Source organism: Sabethes cyaneus, chromosome 2 (assembly GCF_943734655.1).
Source record: "Sabethes cyaneus chromosome 2, idSabCyanKW18_F2, whole genome shotgun sequence".
Lineage (NCBI taxonomy): Eukaryota > Metazoa > Arthropoda > Insecta > Diptera > Culicidae > Sabethes > Sabethes cyaneus.
In genome coordinates this window covers 44,388,528-44,413,239 of record NC_071354.1, presented here as the reverse complement: position 1 = coordinate 44,413,239, position 24,712 = coordinate 44,388,528, and the positions used below count along the sequence as shown (strand labels likewise).

Here is a 24,712-nt window from a genome sequence, read left to right as displayed (position 1 = left end):
GGGCAGCAGCAAGACGAATCCTCACGCAATGTTTCACACGACTCAGTTCTATTTGCGCGCCGACTGTTTACAGAAGCTTCAATCAACTGGGCACTCAGCTCCTTTGAACCAATCAAATCTACAGGTCCGGACGGAATACTATCAATCTTCTTACAAAAAGCGGACGAGATTGAGCTCATCAGCGTCTATCGTGCCAGGCAGCTTTACGTTGGGACGTGTCCCATCGAGCTGGTGGAGAGTCGGGTTCATATCTCAGACCAATTATTCTGACATCAACGCTCTTCAAGTTGATGAAAAAATTACGTGGTCTTAAAGAAATCCCCTCTACATGAAAATCACCATGCTCACCAACGCGGTAAATCTACAGAAACCGCACTTCATATTGCTTAGTGACGCTGATTGAAAAGTCGTCTAATAACTTTTCTTGACATTGAAGGCGCTTTCGACAACACATCGAACTGCCTGACCAGCCGACAAGATTGAAGCGGTGCTGTCAAGCAGGGAAATCACAGCCTCATTGGGAGATACGTCGCGATCGCGATTTCAGCGATTAAAGGATGTCCTCAAGGAGGAGTTCTTTCCCACTTGCTTTGGTTACTGGTGGTTGACGCACTTTTGCATAAGCTATGACAGCAAGCTAAAGAAAATCGAGGTTTTCATAAACGAAAAACAGATATGCGCTTAGGGTGCTTATCTTGTCCCATCTAACTGGAGAAGGAAAGCTTATTCTCGACATTTGCCACAAACAATTCTCACAGGAACGATGGTTGTGCGTAGGAATCACCCCTGAATGTAAAGTAATTCTCCTCCATACACAATTGTGTCAGTTTTAAGTTTTTAGTTCAAAGCTTAGAGACGCTGAAAACGGATATTTTACCACATAAACTTAAACTTTCATTATCACCTCACAGTTTTACTTAGGCTAACTACCTTATTAACTCCCTGCCCATTATAAAAACTGTGTAATCGCTATGGTTTGCATTTAGTTCGAGCCGAAATAACTCAAATTAATCGCAAATTTCACTACTGCAACCGAAAATCCAAAAAATGTTTCAAGAATAACTTTGTTGAAGATAGCATCATGATCTCATGTTATCTTTCACAGTAATTAAACTTCAAGTGAGACAAAATTCAAACATTGTGTGTCACATTAGCCGAAAAGTTAAAAAGCCACCTTTGTTGATATAAGTTATATTTATTTTGTTTTATGTGTCTTCACCGCGTTGTCTTCGTAAACATTGTAACGAATTTTGTTTTTTCATTTTTTTTTCTGTAATTTGTTTAAAGTAAAACTCACAAGTTTGCTAAGCTGTGGATTTCATCAGGATCCACCCATGTCTAGCCAGCTTGCCCTACTCTTGTCACAGTTCTGTCAGCATCTGCTTCATCTGTCGCAAACAACAAATTGTCCAATTTGAGGTTCGTTAGATATTGCAGTCTTGAAATGAAATATTTCCATTTGCCTTTGATAGAAATCTAGTTTTGTTTTGTTTTTTTTTCTAAAGAATTCACTGGAATATTAGGAATGCTGGATTTTCCACCAAATAAAACTGTGTGACGGTATGTTGCTAAGCTTTGAAAGACTGTTGAATGCATGTGTGTTTTAAAGCAGACCAGCTGGACCAGCATGGCGTACGTATTGCTTCTTGCATTTCTTTATTTCATAATTGTAAAAACAAACAGGACAGATCCATATCATGCTTCTAGTATTATATTTATCTGATGATTTATTTTAAGCTGGATTTTCACAATCGGTTTACCTGTCGGTAGACTCATAATAATTTCACCTAAAAAATAGAAAAGGGATAAAGCAAAGCTAACAAAATTGTTTGCGCTACTTGATCTGCGTTTAACGAAGCTCCAGAGCTTCGGCCTGCCGCATTTAATTATGGGTCCCTGCCTATTCCCTATGGCCAATCTGTGCCTGTGGTTAGAGTGGTTTCGAGAATCGGTTCAAATGTTGTGCTTTTCAATTTATCAACTTCCAGCAGAACCGTTTTGTTTTCTCGGTTTGCTGGCAGATTTCGATATTCTGTTTGGGGTTCTGTTTTTTCGATCTGTCTTCTTGCTGTTTCGTTACATTTGGCTTAGAACTAAATATCTAAAAATAGGATACTCATTACTAACAATCTGAATGTAGGTTTTTGTTTGCTGCTGCCTTCGCGTGTTATTAAACTTGATTAGAAGAAATGGCTCGGGCCATTCCAAGTCTAGCTGGACCGTTTCGCATCATCATCATCATCATCATCATGTTCACCTCCGTTTGGCCCAGAGATCGCGGGCAGGGCAGCCGCTAGTACGGCTGCCGGTTCTTACTGCTAGCAACAAAGTCCTTAAATGCCATCCTGATTTCCAAATCCATATTGTCGTCCTCCACCAGATCATCCGGATCACCGTCCTCGCTGCGGAAAAGACGTTTTGATTAGTAAAGTTTTGCTGGGATCGTTGGTCGTTGGGGCAAAAGTGAAAACATACTCAAACTCTTCGAACACAGCCGGTGCTGCAGTTTCGAGGAAATCATTCTCTTCTTCCGTCATCACCTGTCCGTCGGGCCCGTAAAACACGGGACTATCGTTGATCTCTCCGCCAGTGGTTTCCGAAACGGACGGTAACGCAACAGGCACTGTAAGGCAAACGAATGGGGATTATTTGTATCACGCGGAATTAGCGTAAAATGGGGCGAATAGAAATCAAACTTTCCACACTGGAAGGCCATAGTTTCTTCGAAAAGCACGTGAACATATTTTTTCTGTTATTTTCGGACCTTCGTTGTTGAATAACTGAAAGAGCTATTTTTTGCTATACCTATTTTTGAAAAATCACGGACCAAACGGTACAGAATCTCACAAAAAAAAAACAGAACAAATTTCAGATAAAAGATGTCCTTACGCCAAGCAGATTGGCAATATGTCACCAACCCCACTCGGTGATTTACCAACACGTAAAAATAAGAAAACATCATAAAACCGCGGGATGGAGATACAAAGATTGTAACCATTATATAAAACCAACAAAAGATAACATTGCTACCGGGGCGAACCGCGTCCGGCAGCGCAAATTTTTGACATCCAAAAAGGATCCTAAGCTGGTAGAAATTGTAGACGCAAAATTGGTTTCATCCAATAAAAGTTCGCAAGAACAAAATTACCTGCCCACAAAAAAATTGATCCGAATAATTGTACTGCAGTTTTACGATTTATTTTTTGCGTCATACTGAAAAAATATTATCCAACTGTTTCGTTTTCATCACAATTTTGTTCGCTGTTTATCACAATAATGTTTTAATTAAAATAAAAACAAGCAAATGTCACACTTTATCTACAAAAAAAAATGACTCCTGTTTTATACAATACCTATCAGCAGAGAATGCGTGATATGGCCCTACTGTGGGCTGTGGGTATTTTCGTGCGCCTTTAGCATTGCGGGGCCTCTTCTTTCGCGGGGCCTTTTTATTTATCCCACTCCCTGTTTGGTACCTCTTTCGCGGAACCTGTTCATTCGCCCCACTCTCTGTCAAACACTCTGGCACACTGTCGTTAAACATACCAACTTCTTCGTTGCGTCCCCAGGACTTCTGCTGCAACTCTAGCACCGATCGGATGAAACGTCCAGTCGAGCAGTCCAATGTACCCTCTAGCATGCCCAGGGTGTTGATGATTTCCATCAGCTCATTACGGCAGTCTCGTTCCAGTTCAAATCCACAGAGCTGTTGCGAGAATGATGATGTGAGATGAATGATATACTATGAAATATATTATCCTGAGACTTACTTTTAAGCATTGGCAAACGCACTTTATGTTTCCTGGACCCTCTTTACTAAGAAGGATTTGGGCTGCACCGGTGATCCTCCTCGCTAGCTCAGCATTGCGATTGTTGTCCTGTATTAAAAAAAAACGGTATCAAGTTTTTTTTAAATTTTTTTCACAGGTCGTCTATTCAGTTTTGAACTAAGAATTCCCCAAGTTTTTCAATTTATTTTTCCAGAATTAAAAAATGTGTCCACGCGTTTGGTGATTAACAGAACCGTGCCATACCTCTACCGTTAATACTTCAATTTGATTGTATACCATTCTCCTGAAAACCATTCCTAGGGACCCATTTCCAAGAAAATCATTCCCTTGAAGAAACCACTTACTTCCCCGAATCTAGGCATTCCCCAAAAAGACGCTTACCAGAACGGGCCAAAAAAGCAAAGCAAAGCAAAGCCTAGTTGCTACATTTCGTTATCAAAACTTGAGCTTCTGATTTTATACGATAGACTTCGCAGCCCGCCTGTTAGAGTGCAGGACAATTGCAGGGCCAGTTGCTACGATCCTTTTGACTCAAACGGCCTCTTCCAGTCGAGATTCGAACATACGACCAACTATCAGAACGGGCCATTCTCTAGAATATCATTCCCCAGAAAGAATCATTTCATAGATAGTTATGAATAAAAATAGGCTGGCCTAAACTCCACATACCCGAATGCAACACTAGTGGTTTGGCTTTTCTATAACAGCGGCTTCACCGCTTCGATAAATAATTTCGAACTGTAAATCATTGTGAGAGATAAAGTCGTTCGTCAATGGTCCCCCCATCGTGTGGCATCTAATGCTGCATCGATGAGACAGCAGAATAAAGGTTTTGCATACATATAAGGTCCCTGCTTGTGGACGACATTATTAAGTCAACAAGCTTATCGAGGCTTCCCTCGAGCAAAACTACCAATTTCCTTTTGTCAATGTTGAGTATTTTTATTATTGCGACCATTTGTTTGATCTATTGTGATATATCCCCCGTTTTATTATGGCTATGTTGTCAAGATGACGTATCACTATCAGAAGTGATCGTCATTGTTTGACTAATAATAGCATTTGTTCAGCCCGGTGATGCACTTCGGATGAAGTGCACTACTGAGCTGGGAGTTGTTCTCCAAATATCAGAGGGTTCTAACAGCCCTCTTTCGAAGAACCTTAATCGTTTATTGAGAATTGCCGGACATCGACATAACAGGTGTTCCGAGTCTTCTTTTTCTGTGCCACAGAAGCGACATATATCATCATGAAGTTTTCCCATTCCCATTATTCCCATTCAGATGATAGCGGCTCGGACAATGTCCTGTTATAAGACCAGTATAAAATGCTTAGATCTTTCTTCGAAAGCTCCAGGATTTTGCGAGTCATGGAAACGTTTGGAGAGATAAACCGACTGCCTAGCATTGAAAGTGTTATACCAATTTGCTCAGGTCCTACAAATTGATGAGATGATCCGAGTCTTGCAATTTCTATCGATAAAATTCCTAATAACTACATTTAATTTCCTATAACTTATCCGAATACACCTTATTGATTCAACCTTTCGCTGTTGAGTTGTGGGTATTTTGAAAACTGTATCCCTGATTATAGTTAGGGTAGCACGGGGCAAGATGCCCACCCGGGGAAAGATGACCACCCTTCCAAAAATCGTTATATACTCTATAAAGGTATATAATTAGTAACCGTACGCATAAATAAACACTACATCTAACAATAATTCAAACAATTACAAAAATAAAATCATTGAACTCTTCGATAACATAAAAAATAGATCGATGATTAAAAATACTGCATTTATTATAAGATTGCGCAGCCATAAAATAAGGTTTTAATCATGATTTAAAAAAAAATTCATCTAATGAAAGAGTTATCGTGGCATTGATGTTAGTAATGAATCAGATGTTGGTATTGCCGCAATTATGCAGATAATGTATTTACCACAAATTGCTTTTAAAAAATACATCTACTTGCGGAGCAAAATGCGCACCGCTTTATAGACCATGATTGCATAACCATAACTTTAAATCAGCAACAATCGCTGCATAAAATATTTGTAACGGAATAAACATGCATATTTATTTGTTTTCGATAAAAATACATTGTTTAACATATTTCTGTCTAATAATGACCACAGAGGAATACGTACATTCAATGAACAACTTTTTTATGGTTAACTAAACACTCCAAATTGTTCAAATAATGTTTAAAATAGTTTATGACCAGCTTGAATCCATAATTTTTATTATTTAGATTATACATGAAACACAATGAAGGTTTAATAGCTTATGGAAAGGATGGTCATCTTGCCCCGCAAGGGTGGTCATCTTGCCCCGCAGGTTGGAAAAATTTCCAAAAATCGATGAATTTTTGCTCGTGAATATTTGATATGCGTTATAAATAACTTTTAGCACCCAATATGTATACAGGTTATAGAAAAGACTGTAAAAGATAACGTAGCGAGGGTTTTGAGCCCTTTGCTGTAGATTTCTTCGTATATATTTATAGTGAGCTTAAGGTGGGCATCTTGCCCCGTGCTACCCTAGTAACTTTTTAGCAACAGTGGAGCAACTGGAGTAACATATGAAAAAAAACGTGTTTAACATAAAAAATTAAAATAAATCTAACTTTTTCTCTGAATATCTCGAAAACGGCTGCATTTAGAAAAATAATTATTATGACCAATTTTGTTGTAAATGACATAAAGAATTGTTATTTGTATTACAAACTCATATATTACTTCAAAAATCCCAAATTGGAAAAAAAATCACGAAAGTCGTTGTTCTACGAAGTTCGTCTATGAAAGTTGCTCCATCTCAGGATAACTTTTAAAAGCTTGCAAATTACTTCTATTTTTTCAAAAAAAAAATTAAAAATTTTCAAAAATGGTATATTTGTGATATCGTGATTTAAAGTTTTATTTTGAAATTTTTGAAAAATTGAGATGAAAAGGGCAGATCAAAATGGCCCCAAAACCCGTGGAAGGTGTGTATTTCCTCCTATCAAACGCGTTTGTAAAGTTTCATCCAAATCGAAGAGGTTCATTTCAGATTTCAGCTTTTTTGGACGGTTTGGCGTGGAACAGCTCTATTGAGAGAGTGGCTAGCATTTGAAGTCTTTCCAGTTTTTTCGGGTAGCTTTCTCTTTCGTTTTTCGGCCTCCAGACCAACGAAGCATAAGTAATCCTGGGTCTGACAGTAGCCGAATAGATCCAATGGATCATCTTCGGTGTCAGTCCCCTTTGCTTACCAAAAGATCTTTTACCTATCCATAGAGTATTTGTAGCTTTGTTTACTGCTTGCTCTCGATGTTTCTTCCAATTGAGTTTTCTGTCAAGAAAAACTCCAAGATATTTGACAGTATCGGAAAGTTTTTAAAGTGTTCCTTTCAATCTGATGTTGTTTAATGTAAATTTTTTCCTTCTCGTAAATGGTATGATAGTAGTTTTATTGACATTTATGCTGAGGCCCTGCTATCACACCATGATGAAATCCAATTTAAAACCATTTGCATTCGGTCAGTAATAATAGTAGACTAATCTCATGTTTTTAGTCTTGACCTTGAAATGAGGTCACACATATATTAATATTTTTTTTTTGAAACGATGATTCTACAATTGATGAAGGGACGATAGGGGAAAGAAATGAAAAATTGTTTGGTGAAGGAGGGGAAGAGCGGAAAGGAAGGGGGGGGGGGTATTGGTAGCTATGCTTGACAAGTAGTCATTTTGACTCCTACCTTTTGTCCAATGCTGGAAGGTGCATGAGTCGAACCAAGGTGTAATCTGAGATTATAACCGGATTTGAACCCACAACACCCGCCAGGGCATGTGGTTCGCTGGTACTTGTACCTTTGACCATAGAGGCGCTGGACATAGTAATAATAGAATCAAATTTATTTCGAACAATTATGACTATATCATATGCGAAGCCAATTATTTTAAATCCAAGTGCTGTCAATTTTTCAGGAAGATCATCAACTATTAAAGACCACAATAGAGGTGATATTACACCTCCTTGTGGGCACCCTTTTACTGCTCTAATGCTTATAGATGAGCTTCCAAGGTTTGCTGATATCTTCCTTTTTGATAACATTTCGTTAATCCAGTGGATAATGGAAATATCGAAACCACGTTTCGTCATAGCCATAATCATTGAATTATGACATGATTTATCAAATGCGCCTTCTATGTCTAGGAAGGCAGCTAGTGAAATTTCTTTCGCTTCAAAAGACTTTTCTAGTTTTTTTTACAACAGTTTGTACTGCTGTTATTGAAGATTTGCCTTCTTGATATGCGAATTGATATTGGCTCATCAATTATTTTTTCCATTGTTTTTAACACAACAGACGATAAGCTTATTGGCCTGAAGGATTTTGGTCTAGTTTTATCCTTCTTATTAGCCTTCGGAATGAACGTGACCCGTACTTGTCGCCATACTGCTGGTATATGGCCTAGTATCAGGCTTGATTGAAAAATAAGGTTCGTTAGAATAGGTGTTAAAAACGTCTTGCCCTTCTGTAGTAGTACAGGAAGAATTCCATCCCTGTACGGTGATTTGAAGGGTGAAAAAGTGTCAATCGCCCATTCCACCTTGCTTCTCGTAAAAATTTTTTTGGCCAAAGTACAAGCACCATTCCTGTTTCTATCTAACCCAGTCATTTCATTCGCTATTTCGTGAATGTCTGTCCTGGTTTCAAGACTTACAGTTCTCAATGTCGGCGCACTTTGGTCTCCGCATGTCTCCGCATGATTGAACAGGGAAAATGTGTTCTCATCATTAACTCTAATGTTTCCTTAGTTGAGTTAGTTAAAGAGCCGTCCTATTTTTTCAATGTACCTAACCCATTAGAAGGATCTTTAGCGAGGATATTCTGCAATCTAGCAGTTGCTGGAGTATTTTCAATGTTTTCACATGTGTGCCTCCTGTGAATCTTTGATCTTCGTATTTCCCTATTATAGGCAGTGAGAATTTGTCTATACTCCTCCCACTGTTGTGTTCATTTAGCCCGCCTCAATGATTTACGAGTTTTCTTTCTAAATTTCTCCAAAGTTTTGTTCCACCAAGGCACATCTCTACTCGTAAAGCGTTCCTTTGCAGGACAGCTTTCGTAATAAGCTTGTTGGATTCTTTACATGTCCTTGAGCAGCCCTTTAAGTTCTTGACTCCGACCTTCAGTTTCAAATTATACTTTAATATTATAATTATCCCAGTTTGTTTTCCTGGGATCTCTTATAATTTCCCTAAGTTGCTGATTAGCTTCGTAATTAAATATGATTTGCTTGTGATCGGACAAGGTTTCTTCATTCGATACGTGCCAATTTTTTATTTTATCAGTCATCGTTGGACTGCATAGTGTTAAGTCAAGTACTTCTTGCCTTATTGCATTTACAAAAGTTGGCTCATCCCCTTTATTGCATATATCTATATTATTTGATGATATATAGTCTAAAAGGAGTTCACCTCTGTTATTGGTATCTGTGCTGGCCCAAACAGTGTGATGGGCGTTTGCATCACATCCAATTACAAGTGCTTTGTTTTGTTTCTTGCAGTAAGAAACCAAATTTACCACTTCTGATGGAGGTACTTCACCCACATCTCCTGGAAAATATGCCGATGCTACGCAAATTTCAGTCGTGCCATGGGTGCCATCTGGTCAACCAGCACGAGAATCGACCAAGGTACATCTCTATTCGTAGAACGTTCCTTTGCAGGACAGCTTTCGTGATAAGTTTTTTGGATCAGGTTTGAAAGTTGTGAAACCAATTTGCTTACCAATCAGGAAAACCTACAATAACGGCGCTACAAGACAGACGAATTAAGAATTGAAGAAAACTAAGATTTGAACCATCGCTAGTTAGCAAAATCGAAAAATCGTTTCAAGCCTAAGAAATAGCTTTATTGCTTTTCTCGATATTGAAGCAGGTAATGCAATGCGTTCCGCAATGGATATGAGAGCCGTGAATAACTATATTATCGAATGGATAATGGAGATGCTAAAAGATCGACATGTTTCTGCTGATCATGGAAGCGCACAACTGACTGAAAGATCAATGAAGGACTGTCCGACGTAGACGAACTCCTTAAAAGGCTAGCAGGATATGAGGTGATTGGTTACGCAGATGATGTACCCATCATAGTTTGATGACACGATATCGGATCAGTTCCAAACTGCGCTCAACATAACTTTGAAATGGTGTAGAATACAGGGCTTAAATCTAAACCCCTCTCAAACTGTTTTTGTACCTGTTGTTGAGGCAATTAGAAGTGTATTTACCAAAATTAGAAGTGTTTCTTCGCCTGCATCGGAGTCTCTTTTGGTGCTCTCCAAGTAGCAAGCCATGGGTCGTGATTGATCCAATCCCTCATCAGGGAGGCCCTGAACTTCCTCGAAGGGGAAGAAGGCCGATACGCAGTCCACTGCTACCTCATTAAGCTCTTCCACACTTTCAGTTGTGTAGTGTGGGTATAAAAATTCCAAAAAATCCAGCCTGCATCAATTCGAGCAGGTCAAAAAATTCCCTCGATGAAACCACTAAAGGTGGTCTGCCGCCAATGGAGGTTGCAATCGTACAAACTGAACTGGAAAAGATTGGACTGAAGCCACAGGCCATCTACCCGATGAATCGTCCATCTGAAGCCAAGGACAGCTCTCTGGATCAGTTGCTCCTGGTCCACTACGTCAAGGAATCCACAACCATCAGTACTTGTTCCGAAGCATCGTAAAGCGGGAGCCCTACCGTTCGCAGCATCGTGATGTGACGCAATGTACAAAATGCCTTCCCTTGGCCACGGTACCAAAAATTGCAACATGGGTCCACGTTGCGATAGGTGTGCTGGGGTACACTCAAGGAAGCCACCAGCCGCACATGCCCTAAGCGATCGGAGTTCAAACGGATTCGTCAGCAAGCATCAACTAACAACCAGCCTGGTCGCAAGCGAACCGGTCGCCGACCTCCGGTCAACACAGATACCGAGTATCCTGCTCTCCAGCTTCGTAGGTAGATCCCAAATCTGCCTTCGAATCCTCTCAACAACCAACAAAACCCCGCCACGAATTCAACACCTCATCAAACGGCCTCCAACTCCCGTTCAGCCCAGCCTCGCTTCGTTGCTGCAGCTACCTTTCCGGATCTAGGTTCTATCGCGCCTGATATGTCGTAGCCGGTGTTGCCACCGATGCCCCTCTCACGACAGCACAGAAGGGCTCGTCCAACTCATCTCGGAAGCAATCACCGTTCTTGGCAAACTTTAGCTGAGCAGCTTTAAGCTGTAATCGCCATCGTCAACAAATATGGACCGTGAAGCCCTCTCTATTGTTAATTGAGGAACGAGTATATTGAACGGCTCTACTTTCTCAACGTAAAGAAGATCGACATCGCCGTCATCACGGAAACCCACCTCAAACCAGAAGTGAGCCTCCACCTATCCGAATTTCGACTTTTGACACCCAATCATGTACAAAGGTCGTGCCATACGTGCCTTCACATGCAAGCTTCAGGTTTGGATACTCTGACAGAATATTTTACGAGCTGGAAAATTGTGATCAATGCGGCTAAAACACAGGCATCCTCTTCCCACACTCGAAGTCTCCTGCAACGTTTGGCTACCTCCGATCTTTCGGTGGTCTGGTTCCCCTCCTTGTCGTTGCACATAACAGGAGTTGGCACGGACCGGTTCCTTATTCCGTTGATCTTTTTAAAGAAGCTCCTCGTATCGTGCCTCTCGAAGCAATCATCCGCCTCCTTAAGAACGCGATCCCAGTGCTGGCGTTTTTTACGATGGTGAAGTCTCTTTTCGGCAGCTTTTGACTGTGGCCATACCGATTATTCCGTTATAATTTATTTGTTGAATTTTTCTTAGCATAAGTTTTTTAAGCATGCCGACTTATTAGGGCTGCAACGCCTGGTCTTGCGGACAGGACAGGACTACAAAATTCTCTCCCGCATCCTGTTTCTTAGACAGCAGGAAAACTTTTTAGGCGAATACTAGTGCGCTTTTCAAGAGGGACGCTCCACGATGGACCAAATGTTCGGAATGCGACAGATCTTCGATGAATTCCGGGAATTTAACTTGCAGACTCACCATTTGTTTATAGACTTCAAGGCGGCGTACGATTCAGTTAAATAAAATGAGCTGTGGCAAATTATGCTTGAACATGGTTTTCCAATAAAACTGATTAGGCTGATACTTGTTGCCAATGATGGTTCAAAATCAAACCTTAGGATAGCGGGTGGGACGGATTCTACGAATAACGTAGCCAGCTGGGGTCCCAAAGCCTGTAACTCCGTACAAAGTTAGCACTCTATAAGACGCTAATTCTCCCGGTGATACTCTACGGATACGAAGCGTGGATCAATTATGCGATTCATTCTTGGTGGCAAAGCAAAGCAAAACCTAAGTGCTAATTCCGTTACCGAAATTTGACCTGTTTTTATACGCCAGACTTCGCAACCAGTTGTTAGAATACAGGACAGTGCGGGGTTAGCGCTACGATCCTATTGATTCTAACAGCCTCTCCCAGCCAAGATTCGAACCTACGACGACTGGCTTATTAGGCCAACTGGGAGGCTATTAGACGAACGAGTGTGGCGCAGGCGCTTGAATCATGAAATAGTTTCAAACAGGGCTCGGGATTGATCTAAGAAAGTTTTCAAATTGCAGGGGAGCATATTAGGATAGTCCATATCCATGCTGGATATTCATAAATGAGTTTACCTAACCTTAGTATATACCAATCTAGTAACAACGCAGTGACGCAAAGATTGCGATAGATTTCCCTGAGCTTGATGGAAATGAACAAAAATCCCTGAGGATTCCCGGTTTCTCCAGCTAGTAGACACCCAGTTTAAATTTAGTATAAAAAAGTGACAAAAACACGACTTACGTGTGGTTTTCGCAGCTGCATGTACAGTTCTGCCAGGAAAAGTGTCGTTCCGCGGACCTTAATCTGCTCGTTCTGCATGTATCCCATCAACTCCGAGTGCTGATGCTCGATCTTCATGCTAAGCAGCTGCCGCAGCACGCTATCGGAGCTTTCGTCTAGACTATCCAGCAGGTGACACAGACGGGCTCCCATGTAGCGAAAGTTTTGCTCTTTGATCGACTGGTGATTAGATAAATTAACTCTAGCGATTGGAACTTTTTAAAGTGGAATCAGATATGGATACGCACCTGTTCAAAAATCATTTCCACGGCGTTGCTAAGTACAAAGTGGTTGCTGCGGAACTCAGCAAATAGGCCTTTCAGCTTTCGCTGGATGCTCTCGAACATGCCAGGATTGTCGTACAATTCGGTAATCACGTCGCTCAGGTACTCGAGAGCCGATGATTCGTTTTCATTGATCTGAAAATATGAGCGAATGTATTCTCAGTTAATCGCATTGCGATGAAATTGCAGTTCGGTTCAAACACTACAAGTACATAACGTAATAAATTACGCAGGACGTATTATGCCGAAGGAGAGTTAGCCCCGCGTTTTCGCTACAATCACATAACATTCAATCATATTTATGGACAATACCAAGCCAAGACTTATATGTCAATCAATGTACAATGAATAAACTTATAATATGTACAGCAACAATATTAGTTCGCAACTAAAATGAAATAATCGATTACTTATCCATGTTAAATTAGTTTCAAGTTTCCTGAACCAAAAAAAAAAACAAAACAAAACTTCCAGCAATCCAGTTTATTAGTAAAAGCATGCTTTCCCTGGGTGCGCCGCCTAATGATAGGCCCTACCTGATCGGCATCGCCTTCGAGCCCGTAATCATTGCCACCAGCAGCACCTCCTCGCATATGATGCTGGTGTTGCTGCTGCTGATGATGATGATGATGATGCTGCTGCTGTTGATGATGGTGATGTTGCTGCTGATGGTGATGCTGCTGTTGGTGGTGCGACTGCTGCTGGTGATGCTGCTGCGGGGAGTTCTGCGCATTCTGCAGTCTTGATCTTATGCCAGAGGGATTATTTTTCCCGCCGCGATTATCGTGCTGCATTATGGGACCGGGACCGCCAGCAACCGCTGCGGCAGCCATTCCACCTAGGATCGGATGATGCAGGTGATTGTTGAGCGCTGTCGACGAGTAACCCATTCCGGCCACTGTAAACGGGTAGTGACCGGCAGCATTCTGATGCAACGCCATATGTGGCGGCTGCTGCTGCTGCTGTTGTTGGTGATGATGCTGCTGTTGTTGCTGAAGACGCTGCTGTTGTGAGTGCTGGTAGGAATAGTGCTGGTTCGGGTGGTGCTGTTGGTGGTTATAGTGTGAAGGATTGCGCATCTGAGCGACAACAATAAGGAGTGGAGATGACGGGCAATGACGTGTTGGTGGTGTCGGATATGTTTATGGTGCAAGGTGCAGAAACGTTTTAGTAACGATCCGTGCAATTTAGGGGCATTCGTAGAGAGTGTGTACAATAGAATATAAATAATAGAATAAGTTGACACAGGATTAGTGGTCTGTTCCTTCGAATTATTTTCAATATGCTAGTAAAGACAGGGTCAAGTGTTGTATTCGAGACTTTTACACCAATTAATCTAGATTCATTCTCTACATCTCATCCAATCTTTCGTAGGTAGGCACAAGAAATTGCGCGTTTTTCAATATAAAAGTAAACTTTCTGTCACAATCAGTTTTTTCTCAAAAAATAGTTTGAATGCAGCACTGTTCCATTCATTATTAGAAACAACTTAAACCAAGTTCATGCTAAAACTGTAAAAAAATGTACTATTTACACTTGTTCTTGTATAGCGAAGCATTTCATGGAAATCTGAATTCAGTATTATCAAAGGCACGAAATCTTTCAAATCAATCACACACCGCATTCATACTCCCCAACCAGTCTGTGGGAAAAATACCACTACACCGCACTCATCACCGCCCCCGCAGTGTTCTTTCACCTTGAATATTTTGTCTACATCTACATCATCAAACCAAACCAAAAAAGATACTTACATCCTTGTTATCACCGTAACTCGGGTGTCCACCCATGTGTGGCTGCTGCTGCTGCTGCGGCGAAGAGATTTGAAGATTTTTCAGTCGATTCGCTAGGGTCGATTTGCTGCCGATCATATCGGTCCCATTAACCAGGGCCCCATTGCCCATGTCGTGTTGCTGTGAGTATGGTAGAACGATTGGAACCATATTGTATGCTCCGCCGGCACCACCGCCGCCACCTCCGCCTCCAGCACCGTTATTGTCACTCCGGTAGCGTTGTTGCTGTTGCTGATGCTGCTGCTGTTGGGCCTGGGGGTGGTTGTACTGTGGAGGTTGCTGTTGTTTCGGAACGAATACCGGAGCGTCTACAGACAGGACTGAAACATGAAAGTAGAAATAAAAAAATATTATCATCCGGGGATATTTGGAACACAACTTTGATTTCGTATAACTTTCAAAGTGTGCCGTTTAGGTCCCTAAGTCCCCAGTGGCCAAAACAAAAAATATCAACTAAATGAATCTGTTGAATGAACCGAAAATAGGGGTGTTGCAAGTTACCCAGTAAACGGGGTTACTTGCAACACTTTACTAATTCTGCTTTTCTTATGATTTTAAATTTGATTTCAAACCGCGAATGACTATTTTTAGATATTTTGAGTGTGTTTGCAGTAAAACAAGAGGTATTGGAGGCATGTTTTGCTTCCCAGTTTCATCTATCCTACTCTTTAACGACGTTCCTTGAAAATGCAGCATGTAGGCGAACTCCAAATTGCCGTTTCAAGGCACGTGGAATTTCTCACAATCTTTCTTTAAACGGCATTGGCTACAAATCGTTATGTTAACAAACAAATGCGTGTATGAAAAGGAGAGAGTTACCTGGAAAGAGCGTCAAACATAGCTCTGGCTCTCTCAAGCTCCCACCTACCGCATCCACTCAGATCTAAGTCAAATGATGACGGTTGATGGCCTTACCCGAAAATGCTTCATATACTTACTGAAGCAGCTAAGCTAGAAGGTGCGAATTAGAGTGCCTGTTCTCCGGGTGAGGGGCGGCTCATACAGCGTCTGTCTCGAAACGGGCGGCTGAATATGAAATGCTGTGTTCCGCAAGCTATACCTAAGATGGCAGACACATCAGCGGGATGTAGGTGTCGCCACCCCGGTGAGGTAGTATACCGAAAACTTAATTACCACGAATAATGAAGAAAGAAATTCAGGACGGAACAATCGGTATAGGACACGGCAAGGGACAATGAAACGATTAAGGGATAATGATTGGAAGCTTGGTACCTGGAATGTCCATGAACCGGCACGGGCTGGCTTGCTTGCTCGAGATCTGCATCAACTTGGAGTGGAGATCGCTGCTATTCAGGAAGTTCGGTGGCCAAATTCCGGCGAAAGGGAGTTCCGTGCAGTAGACCCTATTGCAGGCACTTTTTTCAAGTACCACATCTACTACAGTGGTAAAAAAGCAGAACATGGAGTCGGTTTCATAGTGTTGGGAAAACAAAAGCAACGAGTTATCCAGTGGAGGCCCGTAGATGACCGTATATGCGTGTTGAGGATTAAGGGCAAATTCTTCAACTACAGCCTAATCAACTTATACGCACCGACAAATGATAAATGCGATGATGCTAAGGACGAGTTTTACGACAGGCTTGAGAGAACCTATGGAGAGTGCCCAAAACACGACGTGAAAATCATCATCGGAGATGCAATCGCGCGGATCGGGAGGGAGGAATTCTTCCGTCCAGTCATTGGAAGACATAGCCTTCATCTGTCGACCAATGATAAAGGTCTGAGGCTCATAAATTTTGCCGCGGCCAGAGGAATGGCCATCTGTAGCACCTACTTTCTACGTTTTAGTATTCGGAAACACACCTGGAGGCACCCAAATGAAGACTCTAGCTCTCAGATCGATCATGTCTTGATTGACGGTCGACACTTTACGGATGTTATCGGTATTTTCGAGGACCAAATATCGACTCTGACCACTATCTCGTAGTGAGTAAGATTCGGACTGTCAAACACGGCGAAAGCTCGCACTGAGAGGACGCTGCGTTTCAACATCCAGCGGTTAACGGCAGACGGTGTAGCAGTGGAGTACGCCAGGAAGCTTGACCAACGAATCGCAAAACAGCAGGTAGAAGGAGAAGATATAAATGGGCTGTGGAGGAATATCCATGGTGCCATCGAAACAGCTGCGAGAGAGGTGGTAGGTACGACGCGTGGAAAACAGCGTAACAGCTGGTTTGATGCCGAATGCCAGAGAGTGACAGATGAAAAGAACCAGGCCAGGAGTCGCATGCTCACTGCGTCAACGCGTTAACACAGAGAGAGGTACAGAGACTAGAGCTGCGGAAAAAAGAGTCCATCGTCTAGAGAAACGCGAGTACGAAGAGCACGTGTTCGCCGGCGCAGAGCAGCGATACGCCTGCAACGACACACGGAGTTTCTATAAAACGGCGAGATACAGGAATTTCGCCATACCTGTGATGTGCAATGATAGTGCTGGCAACCTGCTTACCGACAAAAGGGCGGTAGCAGCCAGGTGGAAAGAGCACTTCCAGACACTGTTGAATAGAAAGGTAAATGCGGAGATCAGCAGGGACAGGATAGGAATTGTAAACGATGGTCAAGCTGTAGAGCCACCAACACAGGAGGAGGTTAAAAAGGCAATCAGTGAGCTGAAAAACGATAAGCCAGCTGGGAAGGACGGTATCCCGGCTGAACTTCTAAAAGCGGGGTGCGAGCGGCTGTACGAAGCAATCTGCCGGATCCTTGAACAAATGCCGGAGGAGTGGTTGGATGGCCTCATTTGCCCAATTTTCAAAAAGGGACATCGACTGGAATGTAAAAACTATCGAGGAATTACATTGCTCAATTCTGCCTACAAGGTGCTTTCCCGGTTCCTGTTCTGCAGACTGAAACCGTTAGCGGAGTCCTTCGTCGGCGAGTACCAAGCTGGTTTTCGTGAGGGTTGCTCCACGACGAATCAGATGTTTACCCTGAGTCAGTTGCTGGACAAGTTCCGGGAGTACAACTTGCAAACACACCATCTGTTTGTGGGTTTGTAAAGCAGCGTACGATTCAGTTAAACGAAATGAGCTGTGGCCGATAATGCTAGAACATGGTTTTCCGACGAAACAAGTTACGCTGATTCGTGCGACGCTGGACAGATCCAAATCATGCGTTAAAATAGCGGGTAAGACCTCAGCAGATTTCGTGACGTTGGATGGATTAAAGCAAGGGGATGCAGTCTCTAACCTGCTATTCAACATTGCCTTGGAAGGTGCATTACGAAGAGCAAACGTGGAAAGGAATGGAACTCTGATCACGAAATCTCACATGCTTCTTGGTTTTGCTGATGACGTCGATATCATCGGAATCAACCGTACGGCAGTGGAAGAGTCAATCGTTCATAATTTCGTTTGCACCGACGCATATGCAATACGAATTTAGTTTAGTATACGAAGCTAATGAGCAAAACGTTCAACACGACGTTTGAACGTTGCTTTAGAGATTAGCACCAGGAACAATGTGTTGGTACGAAGGGGATTTGAAAATAGAGCACGGTTGGCATGCGTTATTCGCAAAATATAAAATATAAAAATGCGATAATAAAAAAGCTGCGTATTAATTTGTATTTTTCGCTGGTTGAACAGGTAAGCTAAACCGCCACGAGTCACCACTGCTTTCCATTAACACCGCCAAAACGGAGTACAAGGTTGCTGCTAGGGAATGTGGGAGCCCAAGTGGTGTTGGTGCCGAGGTGGACTTAGATGGGGCACGATATGAAGTAGTGGAGGAATTTATATACCTTGGTACACTAGTGACATGTGACAACGATGTAAGCCGCGAATCGGGCTTTCTATGGATTATGTAGCCAGTTGAAGCCCCTTAGTTCGCAAATTCGCACAAAACTGGCGCTCTACAGAACACTAATCCTCCCGGTGGCCCTTTATGGACACGAATCATGGACGCTAAAGGAAGCTGATCGACGAGTGCTTGGGGGTTTCGAACGTAAAGTTCTGCGATCTATGCTTGGTGGCGAAATGGAAAATGGAGTGTGGCGCAGACGCATGCATCACGAACTGTACAGTTCAGTTGAACTTATTCTACAACTCACGAATGTTCAATTGGTGAGGCCCATGATTGATGATTGAAAATTCAACTTCAACTGGGACTGTTGGGGCCCCGATCTTTGAACCAAAATTTCTATTTAAATTAAACTATGATTCCCCATGATTCATGAAATCATACGATTTGATGATTGAAAATTCAAATGTAGTTTCTCATATATAAATTCAATTCTCTTTGCAGTTTTAATTTGGACTTGTGATCCCAAACTCTGAAAAATACTTGTAAGAGTTTGTAAATTTTAAACCAATGTTTCTAAGTTAATGATAAACTCATGTCATATAGCTTGAATGCCTACAAATAGAATTGCCCAAATTGCCCAAATGCCACGAATAGAAGTTTTCAATCTGCAATCAGGAATAACAAAAAAAATTAAATATTTAATAGTCTTCTAAATGTGTTTCTAAACTTTAAATTGCTTGGATGAAATGACTCCAAAAAACTAAGCAATTCCTTAAAATTATGAAAGTTAAAATTCTATTTCATACGAAGTCGTCCTATTGTTTATAAATATTAACTTTTTGGGCCCCAAGCATTATAGAATATTATACCGTTCTGATTCAAACTTCGAACACTTAAGGTATGCTAAAACCACAGACAAACAGACGAGACACTCGCGATAATTCCATCGTCCAATCAAAAACCACTCATTTTTTAAAAAAGCATGTTTCGCAACATGGCCACACAGCGGCGCGCGAGTGTTGCTTTGAGTTTTCAGTATAAAACCATTCAAATGTACAAAACCCTACAGCATAAAACCCTGCGAATGCAAGCTACTCCGCAACATGCATAACAGAGGGCGCTAGTGTGCAAGCAAAATGTGCAGGACGATGGTTTTTAAAGGATTTTCTTCTAAGTGTCATGTCAGTTCGTCAGTGCTAAAACTTTCTTCAAAGAAAAATGGTCGAAAACATCTTTATTCTACTCCCATAAATGGTTTAATAGCAAGGCAATTTAATTATTTTCATGTTAAAGTTTTAAAAATGAGGATAAAATGTTAATTTACATTGAAAAACATTAAAAAATTGCTGTTCGGTTTTGACTCAAACTTCGAACACTTTCATGGTCGACATTCAAAGCTCGAATATTTCAGTCTCAGACATCGAACGCTTGTATTACTTTGAAAAGTATTAATGTTTTTAGTGTCATTCAACTTGAATAAGTGAAATTTCATCCTTTTTCTAAACATGGTCTTTTTAAATCCACCTAACAGTATGATTTAAATTTTTCACACAATAATTAGTTTCAATTCGTACTTCTGTAGTCATTTGCTAATGTTTTCACACTCTATGTACCACATCTGAAGCAAGTTAACTTTGTACAGCTTTACAATGCAGATAATTCATTTTCCCGAAGGAAAATCCGGAAAAACCGGATATTATTCGTGGGTGTTCAAAGTTTGAATCACACCTTTGAAATAATACATGAAATATTGTATTTTAACTATGCTTTAGTACGTATATATCTTGCACTTACCTAATAATTGCGAAGTGGGAAGGTAAATGTTCTAAAATTAGTAAAATAATGCAAACGAAAAAACAGCTACTTTTGCATGAAACGCTAAGAGTATGCAAACGAAGTTAAAATCTGAGTTCTCACTTTTTTCCAGCGCCTGCTGATTTCTTACAAGGAGTCCTACAGTTCAATGTCGTACCTTACCGGATAGAGGACATTCTAACGAACACGGTGGTGTACAATAAGCATAGTATTTTATCATATTAGCGATAATAACGAGCATTTTATTCTGAAGTGTTCGAAGTTTGAGAATGTTCTAAGTTTGAATCAGAACGGTATGAGCAGGTTGAATACTTGCAAATTTAGGTAAAATTACTATTTCACTCGAAGTCTTTCTACTGCTTATAAATGTTGAATTGCTGGGACCCCGTGATTCAAGAAATCATTAATTTGAACTGTTGGGGTCCAAGCTCCGAAAATACTTATATAAGCAGCTTTAATTATGAGAATTTGAAAGTAGAATTTGTATTTCATCCGCAGTCATTTTACTACTAATAAATATTGAACTGTCGGCTTAAGTCTCATACTTAGATTACTTCAGTGGCGACGGTCCGTTATCGATCCTGCTTCGAATGGATTATGGTCCTCCAGTACTTAATCCTGGGATACCATTCTCCAAACCCCTCGAACACCAGCTGAACGTGCATCATCCTCGATAGCGCACATTTATCAGTTCCGGGGTCTGCTCCGAAGTCTACGGCCTCTTCTTGATTCTCTGCTTAAAATAATTTTGGCTACTCTTTCGTCGGGCATTCTAGCCACGTGACCAGCCCATTGCAGACTGCCACACTGTACTACCTTCATTATAACAGCATATTTGCATACTTAATACAGCTCGTGGTTCACCTGCGCTACGCTCCATTTTTCATTTAGCAAAATCTTACGCCAAAATCCCTAAGCACTCGTCGATTAGCTTCCTTTCGTCCATGATTCACGTCCGTAAAGGGTCACCGAGAGGATTAGTGTTCCCTATAGCGCCAGTTTTATGCGATTTTGCAAGCTACGGGACTTCAGCTACAAAACGTAATACGTAGAAAGTCCAATTCGCAGCTGCAATTAGTCGTTCTATTTTGCGACTTACATCGTTGTGACCTGTCAAGAGCATACCAAAATATATGAATTCATTTACTACTTCATATCGTTCTCCATTTAGTTTCTCTTCGGCACCAACACCATTTGGACTTCCACGTTCCCTGCTAGCCATATACTTCGTTTTGGCGGTGTTAATGGTAAGTTTCCCAATTAAATGGCCTAAAGGCTTCTTTCCCTGCTCTACTGCTGATTTCGGTGACATCGACGTCTTCGGCAAAATCAAGAAGATCCGCTCATCCGCTATTCTGGCTCATAATTTTTAGTCATCCAGCGTCACACGAATCAACGTAACTAGTTCTGCAGGAAAACCATGTCTTAGCGTTAACTACCACAACTCATTTCGTTTGACTGAATCATATGCCGCTTTAAAATCCACAAAAAAATGATGAGCCTGCTAGTTGTACTCCCGAAACTCGTCAATTACTAGACGCATGGTAAATATCTGATCCATCGTGAAGGGACCCTTACGAAAACCAGCTTGGTACTCGCCTCCAGAACTCCACTAACGGTCTCAGTCTACAACACAGGATACACGGAGAAACTGCATTACCCATCGCTTGACTAAAAAAGCCGCAACTCAAAAGTTGCTGCCGCGATCTCAAAAATGGGTACTTTTTTCAATATGGCCGCACCCCAAAAAATAAGGAGTTACACATGAACTTTATTATGGGTAATTTGGCAACTCATTTTTTTTCTCTTTTTTTTTGTTTTCTACTTTCCTAACAGTTGTCAGTTTTTTGCGCATTGAATGGTGGTTTGGTGCTATTGTCATGTTGACTTTTTTGAATATTTTGAAGAGAAGCGCAGCAGCAGCCACCAAATAAGTGTTTTTGTGATGTGTGTGTTATCCTCGTTGCAAAATTCGTGGTAATGCGGTAATGTTTTGAAAAAATAGCCGTAGTGTTTACGCCGGTCGCGCAGAGTGCCGTTCAGCAAACTTCGTTCCGGGAAAGCCTTCGAGGTTAAGCAAGCAGAATGCGCAATGCAGCACAGAATCAGCAGCAGGCGGAAGAGCGGACGGAAGCGGTGCTCTGCCATCTCTATGGCAATAACAACAAATAGGTTTGCTGCTACCGGTGGTAGAAAACGACGATGTAGTTTCTTGCGGAGAGAGCTGACTTAGTCGCGGAAAGTTCTCCACCAATCGAGGTAGCGGCAGCGGAACTAAAAGCGACATATTTCGACGGTAAACCGAACACCTCTGGTGGTATAGTTGCTGCAGTAGCAGTTGCAGCAAGAAAAGTTACTGCGTTTTTATGAGATGGAAGGAGCACTTTTTGGTACCGGATCAAAACATAACGGACATACATGGATCTACGAATTTAGGTAAATTTTAAAACTAATCCTCAGTAGCCAGTGTAAATAGAGACTATACGCCGCCGGCTGTGTGTACCACAGCAGATGGACAATCGAAAAATGAAAAACAGCTGCAGCAACATGTGTTCCCCTTTCCCCGCCCGTGCTATGGTAGAGATAGTTACTGGTATCGGAGATTCTGTTTTTAACACCTGTACGTATAGATCATCTAAACAAACACTTTTGCCATTGAGAGACAACAATTTATTATTAATCAAAACAAACCAGTTTAGACAGAACCCCTCCTATGGACAAGTGGTTCGACGAGTCTTTCAACAGCCGCTTAGATTTTAGTGTGCAGAATATTACTAGCATAATTTAGTTATCTGTGTAATATGTAGTATTGCACAATTTAGTTTCCTCCTTTTTTCTTTATGTAAGACTCATTATGTGTATAAAACTGGTTTTTTGCTCACACCATTTTACTTTCTTTTTCAATAACGATGGGAGTTGTCGAGCCATAACAGGTACCGAGGACGCGCCAAAGTAGCCAACCCCCCCCTCCCCTTGGACTGGAACGGAAAAGATAGACAGGAAGGAAGATTAACCGCAACAGATACAAAATAGGACCGGCAAACGGAGGTTGGTAGCGAAGGCCTCTCCAGGTGCCCTGTATAACAGGTATGTAGGTACAAGGTAGGGTATGTGCCCCCAACAGCATTTCGATCAGAGAACTACACGGCGTTTGCATCATCTTTACACTGCAATCTCATTCTGTTTTTATATTCAACACTTTTCTCAGCTATCCACTAGAGATGGTCGGGTTTCATATTTTCCAAGCCCGAACCCGACCCTTGCCCGACAATTTTTTTGGTGTCAAACCCGAGTTCGACCCGAACCCGAAATTTTATTTTCGGTCAAACCCGAACCCGACCCGAACCCGGATTTATTTTTTTCGCTAAGCCCGAACCCGACCCGAACCCGGATTTATTTTTTTCGCTAAGCCCGAACCCGACCCGAACCCGAATTTTTTTTCGGCTAAACCAAAACCCGATCCGAACCCGAATTTTTATATTATGTTAAATTTGATCCCGCCCTGAACTTGAAATTTATATTAATTTTTATAAAACTATAAAACACACCTCGATTTAAATTTCAGAAGTTTTCTTTTCGTATTCTCTATAACGTTCGAGCTCTAATATTCATTTGAAATTTTAGGTTTTTATCACCCTTCTATTTCTTTTGGAACTGAATTGAAAATTCTAAAAAATTAAAGTATACACTAGAATTGTTTCTTTTACTTTTCGCGGGAATATCTCTTAAGTTTTCTATGAAACCTGTAAAAAGCGAAAAGAAAAATTTACATGAAAAATTATTTTGAAATACTTGGATCTTGTTTCATTATGTTATACCGGTATTTAATAGCCGAAAGCTAGTTCTTAGTCTAAAGTACTAGCACTTTAGTTTGAAGGTAGCAAACATGCAAGGAATTGAATTTAACATTTAACAAATATACCGACTTCACTCTACAAATATTTTTCGCGAGAAGACCGGAAATCCCGCGATCCCCCTTCACGGCAGAGCTGCCATAAATACAAATATTTGTGCATGCATAAATTTGAGACCCTACCATTTTCTCCGGAGTAATTTGTTTTCTCGATCTAATCTTTTAAAAAACATAAATAGTTTATGAAGTACTTTAAAATTCAGGAACATTAGTAGAGCCAGAAATCACAGCTACTGAAATAATTTATGGGTCCCAAATTTATGCATGCACAAATATCTGTATTTGTGGCAGCTCTACTTTACGGTAAAGTTAAAGACAACTAAACTTACAACTATTCCGAGGCAATTTTAGTCTTCTGTCAGTCCACCCTATCACTAGTTTGGGCGCAGTTATGACATGATCCAACTAACGAATTCTAGCGAATTC

The 24,712-nt window shown here is 41.2% G+C and overlaps 1 protein-coding gene across 3 annotated transcripts in view; it reads right to left on the bottom strand.

Annotated features, from left to right (window-relative positions):
* Window positions 1-1,203: 1,203 nt before the first annotated feature.
* The window catches only part of LOC128734141 (uncharacterized), a 36,798-nt gene continuing 13,289 nt past the window's right edge, over window positions 1,204-24,712 (bottom strand). For 2 of the 3 annotated variants that reach the window (XM_053828179.1, XM_053828178.1), the window contains exons 3-10: window positions 14,755-15,113; window positions 13,537-14,079; window positions 12,965-13,135; window positions 12,678-12,896; window positions 3,771-3,878; window positions 3,547-3,706; window positions 2,476-2,623; window positions 1,204-2,402 (exon numbers count right to left, since the gene is read on the bottom strand). In XM_053828179.1, coding sequence (XP_053684154.1) covers window positions 2,294-2,402; window positions 2,476-2,623; window positions 3,547-3,706; window positions 3,771-3,878; window positions 12,678-12,896; window positions 12,965-13,135; window positions 13,537-14,079; window positions 14,755-15,113 — 1,817 coding nt within the window. In that variant the 3' untranslated portion in view covers window positions 1,204-2,293. The remainder of the gene's footprint in view (window positions 2,403-2,475; window positions 2,624-3,546; window positions 3,707-3,770; window positions 3,879-12,677; window positions 12,897-12,964; window positions 13,136-13,536; window positions 14,080-14,754; window positions 15,114-24,712) is intronic. The other variant, XM_053828180.1, reaches the window with a different exon arrangement.